This window comes from Cervus elaphus, chromosome 18 (genome assembly GCF_910594005.1).
Source record: "Cervus elaphus chromosome 18, mCerEla1.1, whole genome shotgun sequence".
Classification (NCBI taxonomy): Eukaryota; Metazoa; Chordata; class Mammalia; order Artiodactyla; family Cervidae; genus Cervus; species Cervus elaphus.
The window spans coordinates 16,359,556-16,378,309 of NC_057832.1; the positions used below are offsets into that span (position 1 = coordinate 16,359,556).

The 18,754-nt window shown below is 44.2% G+C and overlaps 1 protein-coding gene across 1 annotated transcript in view; it reads right to left on the minus strand.

The window, feature by feature from the left end:
- Positions 1 to 1,122: 1,122 nt before the first annotated feature.
- The window catches only part of SPATA48 (spermatogenesis associated 48), a 66,854-nt gene continuing 49,222 nt past the window's right edge, over positions 1,123 to 18,754 (minus strand). Inside the window, exons 6-9 of the mRNA XM_043873187.1 lie at positions 16,035 to 16,076; positions 14,585 to 14,692; positions 4,330 to 4,437; positions 1,123 to 3,213 (exon numbers count right to left, since the gene is read on the minus strand). Of these exons, the coding sequence (XP_043729122.1) occupies positions 3,090 to 3,213; positions 4,330 to 4,437; positions 14,585 to 14,692; positions 16,035 to 16,076 (382 nt within the window). The 3' untranslated portion in view covers positions 1,123 to 3,089. The remainder of the gene's footprint in view (positions 3,214 to 4,329; positions 4,438 to 14,584; positions 14,693 to 16,034; positions 16,077 to 18,754) is intronic.

The following is an 18,754-nucleotide window of genomic DNA, read 5'->3' on the forward strand; positions in this document are numbered from 1 at the left end:
TGTAAAATATATTTGCTCACTGGTGAAATTATTTGCTTGACAAAATCCTAAGAATGAAATTGCTAAGTCTGAACTTGTATCACCTGGAAAAACTTTTGGGACACTTTTCCAAATGGAAAGGGTTAGTAAGGTCAAGACCAACTAGCAGAAGTTAAAGATACAGACCTCTTCCCATGAGCACTGACCATGGGTAAAAAAAGAAATACCACCCTATTTTTCTAATATTCAGAGGTATAAATATTTATTGGTCATTGAGGTTTTTAATGTATTTGTTAATATCCTTTGCCTTATTTCTATTGGTATAGTATTTTTAGTTATTGGCTGTTTTTATAAGGATATGAACCTTCTATCTGATATACTTTCCCAACAGTCTTGTCTGAAAAAAAGAATTGGTGGTATTTTTGATGTTAAAAGTAGTTATTTTTTTTCTTCATTATTTCTGGCTTCAGTGGTCTCTTTGGAAAAATTTCCCACTATCCACGTTATAAACCAATTCTCCTGAATTTTGAGGTCGCCTGACTGAGGCTGTAAATTATCCATTTAAAGCTGTATTGTAAGAGCGGTTCTCCTTCCCTTACGGCTGAGACATGGATCTTCCTTTCTGTTTTGTTTCCAAACACTTGTCTCTGTACTGGGGAGTGTGTAATTTCTTTGGTTCTGTCTTGCTGCAACAGAAATGGCGGACCAGTTATGCTCTGTTACAGCTCAGCGTTTTATTCTCAAAGGCTAGTACACCCTGAGGCATGAGTTCAGGCCAACCCCAAAGGCGAGGCCTCCGCCCTTCTAGGCTCCTTCTTTTTAAACATTTTGTTCCCTCCCCCCTGAGCCTGCCCTATGCAAATTAGCGCTAGCCAGGAAGGGGGCGTGTTTGTTCCACCTGAGGTTCTCACTCTGGTCCGTGGATTTTTCCTTTGTTCCCTTTTCACAGGCTGTCCCCTTTCTTTGCCTTTTAGCTACCACCATTTTGGACTCCTTTTTCCTATTCTAGGGCTTCCTTTGTGGCTCAGCTGGTAAAGAATCTGCCTGTAATGTGGGAGACCTGGGTTCCGTCCCTGGGTTGGGAAGATTCCCTGGAGAAGGGGATCTTCCCAGTAGCCTTTCCCTCCACTATTCTAGCCTGGAGAATTCCATGGACTGTACAGTCCATGGGGTCTCAGAGTCGGACACGACTGAGCGACTTTCACCTCACACTTTCTATTTTAACTACGTAACAGTATCATCAATTGAAAAAATATCTGTCCTGGGCTCAGGTTTAAAATGATTTATCTGTCCATTTCTAGACCTTCTCTTCTGCTCTCCCATGAGTGTCATATCTTCATAGTACTTATGTAATATTTTTACAATATTATGTTGTAATATCCTTATTTGCTAGAATAAACTCATTAGAATGCATTTTCTCTTCCCAGTGAATTATTTAGTAATGTTTGACACTCTTTTCCACCTATGTTTTACAAAACCGCATAGGTTGTGTGTGTGTGTGTGTGTGTGTGTGTGTGTGTGTGTGTGTGTGTGTGTGTGTGTGATCCCTGGGGATAAATAAAAGCTGAGGCAGTAACTGTCAGAAAGACCGAGCTTGGGGACAGGAGCCGAGGCCTCTTGGGGAGAGGTTGCCCTGAGGAGGAACAGGGATGTTGGCTCCCAGCCCGTCGGAATAAACCAAGACCCAATTCAGAACTTGATGAGCAGATGGAAATCCCTGCAGATCTCTTCCTTGATTTTTATGATTTTCAGTTGAACTGCTGACCATGGAAACCCAGGTCATAGGACTACACTCAGAGGTTCTAGTAGTCAGTCAGGCCAGAACTCTGGATCTGTGGTGAGCACGGTTTGTATTTGACCTTTACGCGTGAGAAGTCTGAGCTAGTTACAGTGAAAAGGAAGAGCTGCCACCTCACCTCTCCTGGAGGTGGTCCCGGGACTCTGCAGACAAGGCCACTGTCCTTCTAGGCGCAGCTCTGGAGGTGCTCAGTCCTTGGAAGGGTGTCCAGGGGTCGGCGGCATGGAGGGTGCAAACAGTTACCAAAAGCTGTGGGGCGTCAGGACTGGGCGCTGCTGGCGCCCCGCTACAGAAAGGCCCAGGATGATAAACAAGGCCTTGGACCTGGAGCAGCTATGCCTCCTGACAAAGTGGCCTGCCAGGGATGTTTACCGCAAAATGTAATCTCCGGTCCCTGCATTCATCTGTTCCCTGGACAGGGCTCATCATTCCCATCTGTGTTTGGGTGAGAATCTTCCAAGAGATGAAGATTTTTGTTTTGGTCAGATTTTTTGACAGAATTGCTCTTTTCTGAAAATAATTAAGGCTGCGAGATTGGGTTCAGGTGAAGCCATTACTTTTCTGTGAAGGCCGATCAGCTCCATAGCACAGAAGGAGGGTGGACGGCAGCCTTCCTGTGTATCCTGGCAGAAGGCAGCAGCCAGGAAGAGCAGCAGTCAGCACCCAAGTCTGTGTAGGTGTCAGCTGAGCCAACACATGATCCTCAAGCAAAAACATCTGATTTTGCCCTTCTGAAGGGACAGCAAGGCCAAACTACCTCCAAAGGATTTACACATTTGCTTGGAGTTCTGCGGGATTCCTAGCTCATTCTGAATCTCTTGGGAGAAGAGGCATTCTGTCTCTGGGTTGTTTTTTTTTTTTTAATAAGTCAGGGAAGGTTATTTGATCTGTAGTGAAAAGGAGCAGCAAAGGTTTCTAAATTCAGAAAGCTGGGTTCTAGTTCTAACTCCACTATGAGTTGCGTGACCTTTGATTAATATTTTCCTTCTCCTAGTCTCAGCCTGCTGATTCATAAAATAGTAAAATATTTGCAAAATGCCCACTGCAGGGTTGCCAGGAAGAACAAGCTCAGGTTTATGAAAGCTCATGGCATCCACAGCCGCGTGGACACAAATACAGCCTCGTGTGAGAGAAAGGGGGGATCTCACACAGTCCACTTCCACGCCCACGTGGTTCTGGAGCTGGAGCTCCGCTTGGTCAAGGCCCAGCCAGACACACTGAGAACGTGCCTTTATTTGGCTTCTGTTGCCTCCCCAGCACACCAAACCCAGCGCCTCTCCCAGGCTCGGGGGTCACTCAGGGCCGGCCCCTTTCAGTAGCTGATAGTTTCCTTATCCTTCTTATTGAAGGGATTGTAGGGCATCACCGTTGTGACCATTCGGGAGAGCGGCCCCTGGTGACGGAAGAGGTCAACTGCCATTCCTTTCCGTAAGACACTAGCAAAATGGAGAGAAAAAAAGACATGTGAAATAAAATAAGAACACATAACCTCATATATTCTCCAACTAATGATACACAGAATGGGAGAGATGAAGAGAGAAAGAGATGAGTAGAGGGAGAGAGAAAAAGGACGCCCAGAACAGAGAGAGTGGGAATGGTTAATCCTTGTGAGCACTGTTTCCTTTGTTTCATTTATTTGCCTTCAGTTCATTGACTGAAAATCTACCTGTGCCTAGAGCTACAGTTGGTGCCAAGAAGACAGGAAGCACAGACAGAAGGAGGTGAAGGGCAGGCAGGCCCCTGAGTAACCGACAGCTACCACACAAAGCCTGGGGTGGGCTCAGGGTGTGAGGCTGCCCAGAGGTGGAGTCATCTTTCTAGACTGGAGAAGGAACCTTTCTGGTTTTGAGAAATGAATGGCTTCTCCACCCTCCACCAACAAAGGAGGAAAGGCACCCTTTGGGGGGACTGCCGTCCTTCCCCTCCCAGACGCACACTGACCTAACTCGAGAGCTTATAGTTGCGTGAGGCCAGCCTCTGGATCTGGCTAAGGTGCATTTGCATTTTCAGAGCCGTGTCACCTTACTGGAAAGGCAGGACTTCCATCAAATGTTTTCAAAGTTGAGATACAATGAGCAATAACCCCTTGCTTCTCACTGGCAGCTTCAAAGCATGGAGTCTGCACTAACCTCCCATCAAATGCCTCCTGTTTTCAATTTGCAAAATGGTGTTTAAATATATATATATGGCTTTTAACAGAATGTTGTCCTTTATGAAAAGTAAGATGGCTATTCACAAGAAGTGAACGTGTGTCTCATGTAGTATGTTCCATGCATGTTCTAAGGATAATGCAGAAGGGTGATAAGTATGCAGAGTTGAGTCCAAGAGGCTAAGATGCTATCCCCTAAGATGCTTTCAATCTCTTAATGCATGCCTTCTAGTCACAACAGTGGGAAAATGAACTCTTCTGTCTTTTTGGACTTGACACCCTATTTTTTAAACAATGTGAATTTACTCCTAATACTTAATTGTTCTTTAATGGAATAATCATCATTAGAATTTCCCCCTCCCCAATATATCCAAGCACATTGAGTAATAGGATTCATACTTACTGGTGCACTTCTGAATCTGGTGAGGGGGTCGTTGATGGACGATCAGAATTTGCTGGATGGGTGGCTGTGAAATGAACCTTACCAGTGTATCCTGGAATATTTGCAGAGCTAAAGGAAAGAGTTAAAAGAGGGGAAGAAAGGAAATGAACACAACAATCTCTGAAAGAGTCACGGTCACCAGCACCCAATTATGAAAACATAAAGAAGGACACAATCTAAAGGTTTTGTCCCACGTTAAAGTCTGGAAGTCGGACTGCCAGACAGGAAAGCGTGCAGGCAGGGGGCAGAGATGAGTAGGTAACAGCCTTTGCCTCGGGCTGAAGAAACTTATTTCCAGCCCATGTTTCTCTACTGTTTGAATTTGCATGTGTTTTACATACCTGATCCACCATGGAGCTCTGTTTCCTAATGAAGGTGGACATGCTTCCTTACCAAAAAGCAGACCTGGCTCCCAAGCAGAGCTCTGTGGGGCCGACTCCAATGCTGGAGGACACACAAGCATGATTCTTAAATAACATTTCTTTCTCACCACCACTAACGTACTGACTTCATAAAGTTTATGAAATTTAGCTCAATTCCGCATACTCCTCTGTGATCCTGGTCCTTTTCCCTCCAGAGACAGTAAAAGAAAAACACAAGAATGTATGGCAGGTTTTACAATGTGGGTATGAAATTCCTCTTGATAAAGGCAAACAAACATCCAAAACAAATATTCTAATGGGTAATTCAGAGGTGTGTGAATAATAACTACTGTTTGACATTTTTACAGCATACAAAACCCTTTCCATGGATCATTTCCTGAGGAAGAGGTGGGGCCAGTCCAAGTGCTTCGAGACAGAGGACCTCATCCCCAGGTGCGAGGGAAGACGTGAGGTTGAGACTGTATCTCAAAGAGCAGAAACGTGCTCGCTGCAATCACAGGGCACTTCAAATAACACCCTTCTTTGCTAAGTGCAGCTCTCAGGGTCCTGCTGGTGCCACAGTAAGGAGGGGAAGGTCCACTTGCCCCGGCCACTCCCTGGTCCCTCCTCTGGGAGCGTGACATCCCTCGGCAAGGGCCCTCATCCTCCGTGGTTGCCCAGACACAAGGTAAGGAGCAGCGAGGCCTGAGTCCCATGGGAGGCGCAGGGTCTGCTCCTCTGAGGGGCCCCTGGTTTGATCCCATCCAGTCCACACGTCCAATAAGACAAGGAGACCTCCAAGCACCACTAACGGCAGGAGGAACTGTCAAAACAGTTTCAGAGAGGATACCCATATGCAGCGGCAGGTGACGGGCAGGCAGGGAATGGGAGCGCTCGGGGGCCGGGCCTCAGACCTGGGCCTCTGACTCTGCTTGCCGACTCGCAGACCCGCACACAGACTCAGCCCCCGGAAGCCCTGCTGCATCAGCTACGAGAAGGCTGACAGGACCACGCTCAAGGCTGCAGTCGAGAGGGAGGCCAGATCCCACTTGTGTCTGTGGGCAGGCAGGTGCTCTGGGATCCTTCCGGGCATGGATTCTGTGATGGCATGAGCACATGAGGGGACAGGACTATAGAGGGCAGGGCGTGCACCGATGAACATTCTGTGTCTCTTCCAAGCACATCAGTCTGTGACTAGCTGGCTCTCAGGCAATAAAATAGAGGACACCGATGCAGACAAAGGGAAGGGCAGCACATCAAGGGCCACAGCAGAATGAGCGGTGCAAGTTAATGGGTACGGTGAGGCTGGGAAACCAGGGAGCCAGGCCTGCCTCCACCCCTTCACCAGCTGTGAGATGAAGTGGGGAGAGCCCTGGGCGGCCTCCCAGGGCCCTTGGGATCAGAGCGATTCAGTGAAGGTAAAAGCAGCTGGCAAGTCTTTAGCACTTAGTAGGTGCTCAACTAATTTTAGTCAGAATACAAGATTTGAAAGAAATAAGAAATGTACGAAATAGCGGTCTGGCAGTGAAGAACGCAGTTGATCCAGGACAGGCAGCTGGACAGAGGTAAGATGGTTTCCCAACGCTGCTGCGCCTGACAACTCGGGGATTTTTCAAAGGTACCAACGCCTGACTCCCACCCACCAGACATGCTAATTTAATCAGTAAGTGCTGTGAGCTGGAAATTGTGTTTTTTTCTTTTCATCTCTCCAGATAACTCTCATGTGCACTCAAGTTTGGAAGTCTCTGTTTCAGGTTTCAGCTTTGTTGGAGGGACCTGGGTGAGTGAACCACCGCTGCCAAATTCTAGGCAGGACCCTTCAGGATTTCTTGGAATCTTCTCCTATAATTGCAGCTGTATGTCAGAGTGGGAACAAAAAGTGGGGCAAAGTCATTCATGTGTTATATCTCTCCCCGAATTCATCAAAGGTTCCATGCATGTTATGAAGGAAACCCCCTTCCTTTGTGTGAGAGTTTTTTTCCACTGCCTCTAAAACACCTGCAGGATGAAAATGCCTCTAAGGTCACAGCCTTCCATCAGAGCACTAAGAAGTCAAAGATGGAAGCTCAAGAAGGGCTGGATCTAAAACACCATCCAACTATTTGTGATTTACCTGTGGCATACAGGTTATTGATGTTAAATAGTATTCTACGTCATGTTATAATAATGATATTATATTACATCATATCTAAAAATAACAAACATGAACTAGAGGGCTGAATTAGTGATAAGATGCTTGGGCTTGAGAAATGAATGCAGTTGCATAATAAACTGCCACATATTTGAAAGTGAAAGTCCTCACCCACGCTGCTTCTAGAATCTATTCCATTTAACCCTTTTTCAGGGACAACAAAGGGGAACTTTTTTCCATCTTAAGTGCAACAAGACTAGAGGCGATCAGATTCTGGGGGACGCTCAATAGACCTGTGGCTGATGGGTGATAAGGTTTTTCAGATGAAAGACACTGAAAAGTACAGGCTCTGAGAGAATTCCCAAGTCAGCTGTATGATCAGACCCATTCCCTCATTTAAGGAAAGCTAAGGGAAGCAGGAACCCATTTAAAAATAAGTGGTCTTCATGTTTGTCTTTGCTCCATAGTTGCTAGTTTTCTGAACACCTTCTTTGGCACCAGATTCCCAAAATAAGCCTAGGGTTGGTCCACTATGGGTAACTGAATAAATTACTGCCTAAGTTTATAACTAATTGGTTTTGCTCAACAAAGCATAATAAAATAGAAATTAAATAACTTGAGAAATATAAGGAAGTTTAGTAAATCAGTTAGAAAAAGGGGCCCAGATGGCATATAATTAAAAGAAAAATAGAAAAATAAAGGAAACATGGAGAAAACCATGTTATATGTAGGTTATAAGTCATGCATATGTGGATGAGAAAACATGTTATATGCAGGTTATAAGTCATGCATACGTGGATGAGAAACCACGTTATATGTAGGTTACAAGTCATGCATATGTGGATGAGAAACCATGTTATATGTAGGTTATAAGTCATGCATACATGGGTGAGAATTCCAGCATGAACATGCTCTCCGTCTGTGCCACAGACCCCACTAATCCTCAGGAGCCCATACCCTTTGTGACACTTACATGGGCTGATTTATTTAATCTCACAACACTCCATGTCCTTGGTCCTGGGACCATGCCATGGGATAGATGTGGGCACTGAGGCTTGAGAACAAGTCTAAGCCATGTGCCCAGAGACAACAGAGCTGGCAGGTGATGGAACTGAGGGGCCCCAGAGGGCCCTGAAACCCAGGCTTCCAGCTGAGCGGCACCTATTCTGGGTTAAGTGTAGTGCAAGTTCAAGTCACCTGGACCCTTGTTTATCGAGAGCTATTCTATGTCAGGTACAGATCTAGCAGAACTCAAACAGGCTAGGCTCCTGATCGCTTTCACATTAAGGAGGAAATTTTGTAAATGTACAACTAGAGGTTTACAGAACCCAACTGGGCAAAGATGGCTGATGCAAACTAGGAGCAGGGGCATCAGAGAGGGATAAGCCAGATGCTGCGCTGAGTGTGTTGGGGCTGGCATCTGCCTCCAGTGTGGCACCCCGCCCTGTGGCCCTGGACACAGGATGGGGGGCTTTCTGGACCACCTCTGCCCAAGTCGGGGTGGGGAAATTCACAGTTCCCTTACAGGGAGCGTGGGGCCAGGGTATCTGGGCAAAGTGTTGGCCTAGTGCAAGAGTAGGGGGAGGAGGAGGCAGGCCTGGGAAGGTGGGGAAAAGGGGAGGGAAGGCTGAGGGAGCAGCTGAGAAGTCCAAATAGCACCAGAGTGGTTCTGGTCACTGGGTTGTGTGTCCCTGAATATAATGAGATGCTGTGGCCCCAGGATCTGCTCAGGAATTAGCTTCACTCTTATCATCATCATGCTCTACAGGACATGCTTTTCTCCCTCTGTTCTCAGGGAACCTTCACCTCTTCCATCCAAAGGGGGACACAGAAATGAGCCAACAGCCCCGACCAGAGCAGGACTGAGGCCCCAGGAAGCAGTCACTGGCTGGAGCGGCCCCGGGAAGTGGGAGCACTGTTCTCTTAACTGCTCACAAAATGAGTGTCTGGGGCTCCTGAATCATTTGCTCTGCCTCAGCCTCCTCATCTGTGAAGTGGGGAGAGAGCCTGCCCCCCCACCTTTGGCCTCATCACACTACTTTGAAAAACAAATGAGAGAGTCGATGTGAAAGTTCTCTGAAAAGGCAGAAGTGTGGGCTCATGTAAGGAACTGCTATTCATAGCCTGGCTTGAAGCTGGGCTGTGGTTAAGATTTTGTTAAAGGTGCAGCACACCCAGGAGGGCAGGGCAGTCCCCTCTTCCGGCTCAGGACTCGGCCCATGGCCGCCTTGGGATCACTTTGGACAATTCCTTGTTATTTGCAAATGCTTCATCAGAGAGATGACTGAGGTAAAGGCACAGTGAATGTGACACTGGGTGAAGCCCTGAAATAAGAGACTAAGATTTAGTGGAAGGCAGCATGGTGGAAGCAGCAAGCTGGTTTGGGAAACGGTGGTCTGGAAAGCACCGGGTGTGGTGGGGCTGGGTGTGGGTCAGAGGGCGCGGGCTCTGCTCTGTCACCTGCCTGTGCCCCTCTCCTGTCCTCCCGGGTGAGACCAGGGAGGGCTGGGCCAGCTGAGACGCACGGAAGTGACAGCCCGTGCAGTCCCTCTCAGAAGAAAACCGCATTCCCTTTTCTTAGGAAAGGGCAAGCTTCCATGCTTTGGGGTCCTGACTCGCACAGATCTGCTGTTTTGAAACCATGTGGAACCACAAGATAGGTACTAACAGAAAAAAACTTGTCTTCCACCCTGTTCATTATGCTCTTGCAAAGAATATGGATCTAGTATTTAGGAGAAAGATAAAGAATAGATTTGGAAAAAATTGGGGGTTCCTTATGTTTCCCTTGCTTGCTTGACACAGATTGTAAGTGAGGAGTGACTTTGTATCTTTTTTTTTTTTTTTTTTAATTCCTACTCAGTTCCCTGAACTTCCAGAACTCCTGTTGAATCTAGTGGTTACTGTGGATTCTGGTTTCCAAAGGAGGCTCAAGTGAGACAGTTAGGAACTTCAGTGGAGACTGAGTTACTGTCTTGAATTCCTTAACTCTGAATATCTTTTAATACTAGGTCATGCCTACCAAATAAAAAAAAAATTTAATGCAAAACTCATGCAAGAATTCTGCTTTTAGGGATTTGTTCCAAAAGAAATGTATGCATGATTGTGCAAAGATAATGTGGAAGTTGTTTATTGCTGTACTTTTTAACAATAGAAAAATTTCAATAACTACTTGGCCCACATAAACTACAACTGGCAGTGGAATGTCACACAGCCATTAAAAAGGATTTTCCACAGCCCTGCCCTCTGCTGAGGAAAATGTCCATTGCACCTGTCAATCTTATACCGCCCCACCCCTCCCCACCTCACACACAACAGTGTGTAGCTGCCTACACACAGACATTCACGCAGGCCTGGCAGCAAAGTACTGCATCAACTTTCAGTACTGAGACAGAATGAAAGAAAGAGGTATTTTGCTTTTTACAAGTATAGTTGAATTGTTTTTATAATAAGCACATTTGGAAGGAAAAGAAGGCGCTATTTGGTGAGCTTAAATGCTAGCACTGAAGGGTGACTACACACACTGGATGTAAACTGGTTCCCCTGTAAATATGTTTATGTATTCTGACCTCATAGTCTGTTGCAAGAAGTCTCCCTTTAGTAAATAACTCCAAGTTATGAAAAAGACTCACTTAAAAAGTATTTGACCTTATTTATGATAGTAAAAACAGAAAGCATTTACATATGTAACCTAAGTGCACAGTCAGGCAGTGCTGTGTGCGCTGCGCTTAGTTGCTCAGCCATGTCTGACTCTTTGTGACCTGTAGCCTGTAAAGCGCCTCTGTCCTTTGGGATTCTCCAGGCAAGAGTACTGGAGTGGGTTGCCATGCCCTCCTCTGGGGGATCTTCCCCCAGATCTTCCCAGGGACTGAACCCAGGTCTCCCACATTGCAGGAGGATTCTTTACCATCTGAACCACCAGGGAAGCCCAAGAATACTGGAGTGGGTAGCCTATCCTTTCTCCAGGGGATCTTCCCGACTCAGGAATCAAACTGGGGTCTCCAGCATTGCAGGCAGATTCTTTACTGGCTGAGCTACCAGGAAGCCCCCTGGAAGTCAATGACAGTACATCTATAAAAATAAAAAAATTATGATCTACACAAATAAAAAATTATGATGAGTTCATAATAACATGTGCCCATGATGATGCTATAAAATGAATGCAGTAAAAATTACATATAGCATGATCATAGCTGTATAAATACACACAAGGAAGATGAAGGATGCAGATGGAAATATGCCAAAATCTTAATAACAGCTATGCTTTTTATGTGACAGTTTAGTTATATTTTTATTAATTTTTTTCTGTAAGTTTTTCTATAATGACCAGATTCGGTTCTACAATTTTAAAAGTTAATTTTAAAACTATTAGCATAATCACCACCAATACACTGGGCATCTCAAATGACTTGGTTCCCAGAATACAAAATCAATGAATAAGGAACATTTGAAAGCATTCACCTTTTGGGGAAACTGGCGATTCCAACCACTGAACCCAAGAGTCTGTAGCCTTGACTCTGTCTGAAATGCGGCTTCCACTGAAAGGTGGGGGGCAGGCAGTGTTCCTGGCCTAAGTGGCATGGGTTATGAGGAGATCCTTAAAGATGATCTCATAAAGATGTTTACCTTTAGGAAAGTTTAAGGTGAGAAAACCAAGGAAGAGTCATCTTTGCTTTTGAGTAGGATGGTACTCTATTGGTTTTACGCGTAAAGTTTACGCGTTTCTGGGTTTTGGACCTTATGCAGATGACATCACACTGCATGCATCTTCTGTACTTGGCTCAGTGTGGTATTGTAGAAACTACACAGTATTTTGTTTAGAGATTCAAGTATATGTAGCAAAGCTACCAAGCAAAGAAAGCAGAGGATAAGCATGAAGAGTGATGTGATGACTTCTGGGTTGGGGAAGTAAACACAGGAGATGCGGTTGTAAGGAATATACAGGCAGCTTAAAAGATGTGAATAAAACACTATTTGCTTAGCTAGGCCTGGGACACAGGCATTTCCTTGTTATTTTTCTTTATATTTTACATATGACACTACATATTTTGTATTTATATCTCATAATAAAAATGGAAAGCCTTTTTAACTTTTTAAAGCTAAAGTGAATGAAAGTGTTAGCTGCTCAGTCATGTCCGACTCTTTGTGATACCATGGACCGTAGCCCGCCAGGTTCCTCTGTCCATGGAATTCTCCAGGCAAGAATACTGGAGTTGGTAGCCGCAGCTCTCCAGGGGATCTTCCCAACGACCCAGGGATCAAAGCCAGGTCTCCTGCATTGCAGGCAGATTCTTTACTGTCTGGGCCACCAGGGAATCCTTAAAGGGGATGCCGCGGCTGCATGGGTGGGAAGTCCAACGCGGGCCTCCCCTGGGGCAGGTGAGACTTCTACCACTAAACCACCTATGCTCCATTAAAATTCTATTAAAAATTGAAACCTCACCCAAAGAAGAAACTTTGCAACCTTGGAGGCCCTCTAGTGCCCAATTCAGGTAAGTACAGTTAATGTCCAATTCTACATGATCCACTCAAATTTCCTTTTCTTAAAAATACTAACATCAAGATGAGGTGGAAGGGCATGCTCCCAAACTTACTCAAGTTAAATAGCATGTTCTACATCCAATTTTTAAAATGCTGCCAGACTGCTCTTTGCTCTCCATGAAGAGTGATCCAGAAAAATACATTCAGAAAGAATGTTTCATAAAACACTTCAAAATTCAAAAGTATATTTCAAAGGAAAAATACTAGAAAATTTGGTGCCAGAAGAATATTTTCAATTGACTTTATTCTTATGTTCACTCTTAAACTTTTTTTTTGAATTTCTACTTTTAATTGCAATCATTTCCCTGCAGAAATTAGGCAAGAATCAGAACAGATAAATCCTTCCTTAGGACTCAGCTAAAACGTCACAGCCTTCAAGGCTTGTGGATAAAAGTGACCTCTCCGTACAACCAAGATCGAGAACACTAAACTTGCTTCCCCGGAGACTCACTCCATCCTGCCTTATACTGTCATTACTGGGGTGCAGAGCTCACTGGCCCTGCAGGTTTGCAAGCTACGTGAGGGCTAAGTGTTTGGTACAGTACCTGGAATACTTTATGTACTTTTTCTTCTTTTCTTTCTCTCTTTCTTATTGGTTGAAATATAACAACTCTATTATTTCTTCAATGCAGTAAGTTATAGAGAGAATTTAAAACCAAAGTTACTTTTGAAACAGTTTACTTTGGTCAAGTAGTCAAAAGAATTAGGGTGTCAGAATGTGTAACACATGAAAATTAAAAACTATTAGGGGATGTAGAACAGGTATGAAGGACGCCAATGTGAAACTGAGCTGGTTTGTTATTTTGGCACAGCGGATGTTTAAAAAAAAAAACAGAGCAACTGACATTTAAAATACTGTTGGTGATTCACACTACAGGCTTACAGGACTTCTGCAAGCCTTCCAGTCATCACAGAAACTGAAGGTGTACCAGCAGTGATGTGTAACAGCTCAGTGGCATAATGAAGAAAACTTGGTACATGCTTACCACAGAATATTACTCAGCCATAAAAAGGACAAAATAATGCCATTTGCAGCAACATGGCTGGACCCAGAGATTGTCAGACTGAGTGGAGTAAGACAGGGACAAATGCCACATGCTATCACTTATATGTTGAATCTAAACAAAAATGGTGCAAATGAACTTATTTACAAAACAGAGTCACAGATGCAGAAAACAAACTTATGGTGACTGGGGAATAAGGGTTGGGAGGGGTAAACAGCAGACTGGGATTAACATACACATACTGTTGTTGTTGTTTAGCCGCTGATTCTGTCCAGCTCTTTGGCAACCCCATGGCCTACAGCCTGCCGGGTTCCTCTGTCCATGGCATCCCCAGGCAAGAGTGCTGGGATGGGTTGCCGTTTCTTCCTCTAGGGATTGAGCTTGCATCTCCTGCTTGGCAGGGAGATTCTTTTACTGTTGAGCCACTGGGGAAGCCCTTGTACTGACACTACTGTATATGAAGAATATAACTAGTAATGACCTGCTGAACAGCACAGGGAACTCTACTCAATACTCTGTAATGACCTACATGGGAAAAGAATCTAAAACAGAGTGGAATATATAGATATCGATATATAGATATCTATATATATATATCTGATTCACTTTGCTTTCCAGCAGAAACTAACACAACATTGTAAATCTACTCCAACAAATTTTTTAAAAAAAAAACACAGAGAACATCAGCTTATTGTAGTGTGTCTTGTGAATGATCCTAATGAAGCAATTTCTGAGCTTCAGTATTTCCATGAGTGAAAGCAAATATGTATATACATATACACATACATAAAACATTGGATGTAAACCCAGGTTAGTCAGTGTTCAAAACTGCAATCTCCTTTGTGAGAAACTGTAGTCCTTTCAGGAAACAAGTATCTTTCTTCTTAAGTTGTGCTCAGTACCAGGCCGTTCTCTGTTTTTTTAATTATTGAAGTACAGTTGATTTAGAATGTTGTTCGAATTTCTGCTATATGGCAAAGTGAATCAGTTACATACACATTCTTTTTTATATTCTCTTCCATTATGATTCTATCATAACATACTGAATATAGTTCCTGCACTATTCGGTGGGAACTTGTTTATTCAAGGCCGTTTTTCTATTGCTTCATTCACTGCAAAGCCTATGACCACGTTTCTTCCTTAATAATAAAGTAAGAGGCATAATCACAGGTGGAACTCACCGACTTGAGTTTGTATAAAGGATTTCCGAGCTACGAGGCTGGGCGAGAGATGTGATGTCTCCGCAGGGGTTGTCAATGTCGTCGGCATTTGTAGACTGCACGCAACCACTGTTGGGATGAAAAGACTTCTTTATATTTTTTATTAGAAACATAGAAAACATAGGTGAACATACCCTAACTTGCAAAGGAAATCTAGCCAAAACAGATCAAAATTCAAAATGTAATACATTAACCATGGTGAGGGAACAATTGGACTTAAAAAATAAGAAAGGAGATTTTCTTTTTTAGAGTAAGAATTGATCTTCGGTTTGGGCCAGAGTGAGAGTAACACCTGGCCTGTGATTCTGAGCAGAGAAGCAGGCTGTTTCTGCAGCCATGAGCCAAGTCCTCGCCTGGAGCCTGGAGATGGCCTGGGGCAGGGCAGGTGCGGGGTCCCAGAGCTGAGGAGGCGCCTGTGGAGACGGAAAGGAGTACAGGCCTGGGGTTCTGGGAAACCAGCAGGTGCCTTCCGGGCCTGTGAGAAGGCCCAATCCAGCAAAGGAAGTGACAGGGTGTCCTGGAGGCATTTCTGGGGCCACTCCTAGAAAAAGGAGTCAACTCGGCTGGGGAGCAGGCGAGGCTAGAGTAATGGGGTGGGAGGGAGCGGGTGGGGGAGCAAAGATGAAAGGCCCAGATTCCTCCATTTCTTGGATTTACTTTGTTCCCAGTTACTGTGGTCTGAATGTGTGTGTCCCCCCAACGAAATGTATATGCTGAAATCCTAACACCCAAAGGTGATGGTATCAGGAGGCGGGAGGTACTTGAGTCATTAGGGTCCTTATGAAAGGGGCCCCATAAGCCCCTCATTCCCTGCACCTCATGTGGACACAAACGTGTGACCAGCAGAGGACTGTCCCTGGGCCATCCCTGATGTCAAGACTGCAAAACTGCGGGAAATAAACGTCTGTTGTTAGCAGCCCCAGTCTATGCCGTGCCGTGCCAGCAGCCCAAGACCGCTAAAACACAAGGTGTTTCTCCAGTATAAAGCACAGAAGACCCAAGTGGGGGGCGACGCGCTTCCGTGCCACCCACGGGAAGTCAGATTTAAATTTAGAAAAGCGAGAGGTTGCATTTCCTGCCCTTCAGCATGTGAGCCCGTTACAGCTTCCACGTCAAGTGTAAATGTCTTTCTGGTTGACAACACCTCATATGAGGAGTATCCAGGGTATTTTATTTCATAAAATAACCAATTGGGGAAAACTGAAAAAAGTGCTAACATTTTCTTTTATCAAAATCTTTAACACATTTTTGATAAAGTTGTCGACAGGCACCATGCTAGGAAAACATTAGAAATCTGCTAGAAAGTGTACATTGTTTTAAAGAGTGAGTTACAAACATGAGTGAGCTGAAAGTAACTACAATACAGATGTAAATCTAGTTAATTTTTAAAACATTAAGAAATGTTACTTACGTGTAGTGAGGAATGTATTTGCTTCTGGAACTTGGACTCACACTTAGAAAAAAAGAAAATATGGGTGACTGAGTTACTGACATTAATAAAAATCAGGTTGTCAGAGTACTTCTCTTATTAAGTCTTCAGATATATCTCAAAGGAATGTGCTTCCAAAAGCTTGTAATTTTAAACAGAAAAGACTTGAAGGTGTAGCTTTAAGGGATGAAAAGCAAACATAGAACAGCCAAGGACGAGACTCCTATGATTTAGTTCCAAAGCCTCTTCTCCTAGTTTTTCTTTGCTGTTTTCATCCTCAATGATTACACTGGCAAAGTTGACCTCTAGTTTTCTTAGGGGCTTCTCTGGTGACTCAGACAGTAAAGAATCAGCCTGCAACACAGGAGGCCTGGGTTTGATCCCTGGATTGGGAAGATCTCCTGGAGAAGGTAATGACAACCCACTCCAGGATTCTTGCCTGGAGAATTCCAGGGACAGAGAAGCCTGGCAGGCTACAGTCCATGGGGTTGTAAAGAGACACAAAGAAGGCTGACATTTGAGTTGACTGAGCCTTGGGTGTAACCCTCCATGGTGGAGAGAAAGCCTCCATGCCCCAAAGAAGTTTGGTGTCTCAGACAAGACTACAGTTACCTAGGGCACTTCAAGGAGCTTAGGGTTTATTTTATACTTTCCCTGCTCCAACCCCAGAATTAGCCATTTCTCCAAGGATCTTACAATGTCTTCTATTGGAGAAGGGCATTTTAAACCAACCTTCTGGAGCTGGACATGCTTCAAATGTATGTAGGAGTGTATATGAACCCATGTGTACCTGAAAAGGAAGTGAAAGTGTTAGCTGTTCAGTCGTGTCCAACTCTTTGCGACCCCATGAACTGTAACTGGAATTCTCTAGGCAAGAATACTGGAGTGGGCAGCCATTCCCTTCTCCAGGGAATATTCCCCACCCAAGAATCAAACTCACGTCTCCTGCATTGCAGGCATATTCTTTACTGTCTGAGCTACCAGGGGAGCCTGTGTACCTACATAGCTACATATATTTCTGAATATACATATATATATACACACACATTTATACACACACATATATGTATGTATTAAAATAAAGGGATACAACAGAGATATTAAGAGCTTGGTAATAGATTACAGCAATAAAAGTGAATGAATACCACCAGTAAAGTGAGTCACACCAAATTTTTGATTTCCCAGTGCCTATAACAATTATGTTTATACTATACTGTAGTCCATTAAGTGTACAATGGTATTATGCCTAACGTCAATATCTCAATTTAAAAACACTTAATTGCTAAAAAATGTTCACCATACTCTAAGCCTTTAGCAAGTTGTAAAATTGTTGCACTATTGTCAGGGGACGTTCAACTTTAAGGGATCCAATGTGCCATTTTCTTCCTTTGTGTGCCATTTCTCAGGGCTTCTCTATTCCTTATCGGTTCCTGGAAAACAGGAACGAGCAGAGCTGCATGCAGTTCTCAGGACTGAGATCATGAGAAAGAGCACCTGCTTGGATTCCTTTCAGTGACTCCCTTCAGTGACCTTTTACTTAAAGGTAATCTATTCAGTTATGCCCCCCTTACTCAGGATATGGAATGTAGTCTGGCCCTTTGAAGATGTTATTTGCTCAGCTCTGTTTTTGCTCAGTTTTTTTTTTTACTGCCTAGAGCTGCCTTGTATAAAGATATACAAGCATGCATTTCTATAAATAAAGTACCCTTGTTTCACTTGAGACTTGGGTCCCCTGCATCCTTCTTCTCATTGACTCCAGTCCCCAGGTCCCGGTCTATGAAGACGGTGACAATTGGCGCCTGAACAGGGACGTGGTGAATGCCCTTGGCAAGCGGACGGAGTGACTATTAGGACCTACGGAGGTGGGTAAGTGAGGGGTTATGGGACAAACGGCTGGAAAGCCCCACCACTTTTCTACTTTACTTCATCATTTATTTAAGGTTCAGGGACTTTCAGTTTCACGTCAACAGATAGAGGCTTGTCTCCAAACAGTGGTTGAATATAATCCCTGGTTCCCTGATGAAGGCAGTTTTGATTTAGAAATTTGGAACCTGGTTAAAGAGAATGTTGAACAAGCCATAAGATGGGGAAAAAATATCCCAATAGATTTCTGGCCCTTATAGGCCCTCATTAAAGTTGTGATCTTGCCATTTCAAGGCAACTCTAGGCCCCCTAATATTCGTCAACAAGTGGAACGCTTATTATACGAATATGAATTAGATGATGAGACTTTACAGAAGGCCCAATTAGAGCAACATAAAATGTTTCAGAGCTTTCCCACCATCCCTGCTCCGGCTGTCCCAAGCGCTCCTCCTCCTCCTCTTGTAACGGGCACAAAACCAAAAGTCCCCTCAATTAGAGGACAAAATGAATCTGATGATGATTCTTCTGATGATCTCTTTGACACGAAAGCCAACGATACTTTTTTTGATGACAATGATAAACCCCTAACACGCACTCATATTTATGAAAATGAACGATCCACTCATTCTCCTTCACGGTGAAGGCTTTCTGATTTACTGGCTTTGCAGTCTCAAGTCTCTGAGGCTGATGATCTTTTTGCCTTTCCTGTGTTAAGAAATATTCAGGCTCAAGGACAACTAATACCTCAATATGAAGGCATTGATTTTTCTCACATGCAACAAATGAAAAAGGCTCTAACTATGTACGGCCCTCATTCACATTTTACTAAAGAACTTCTA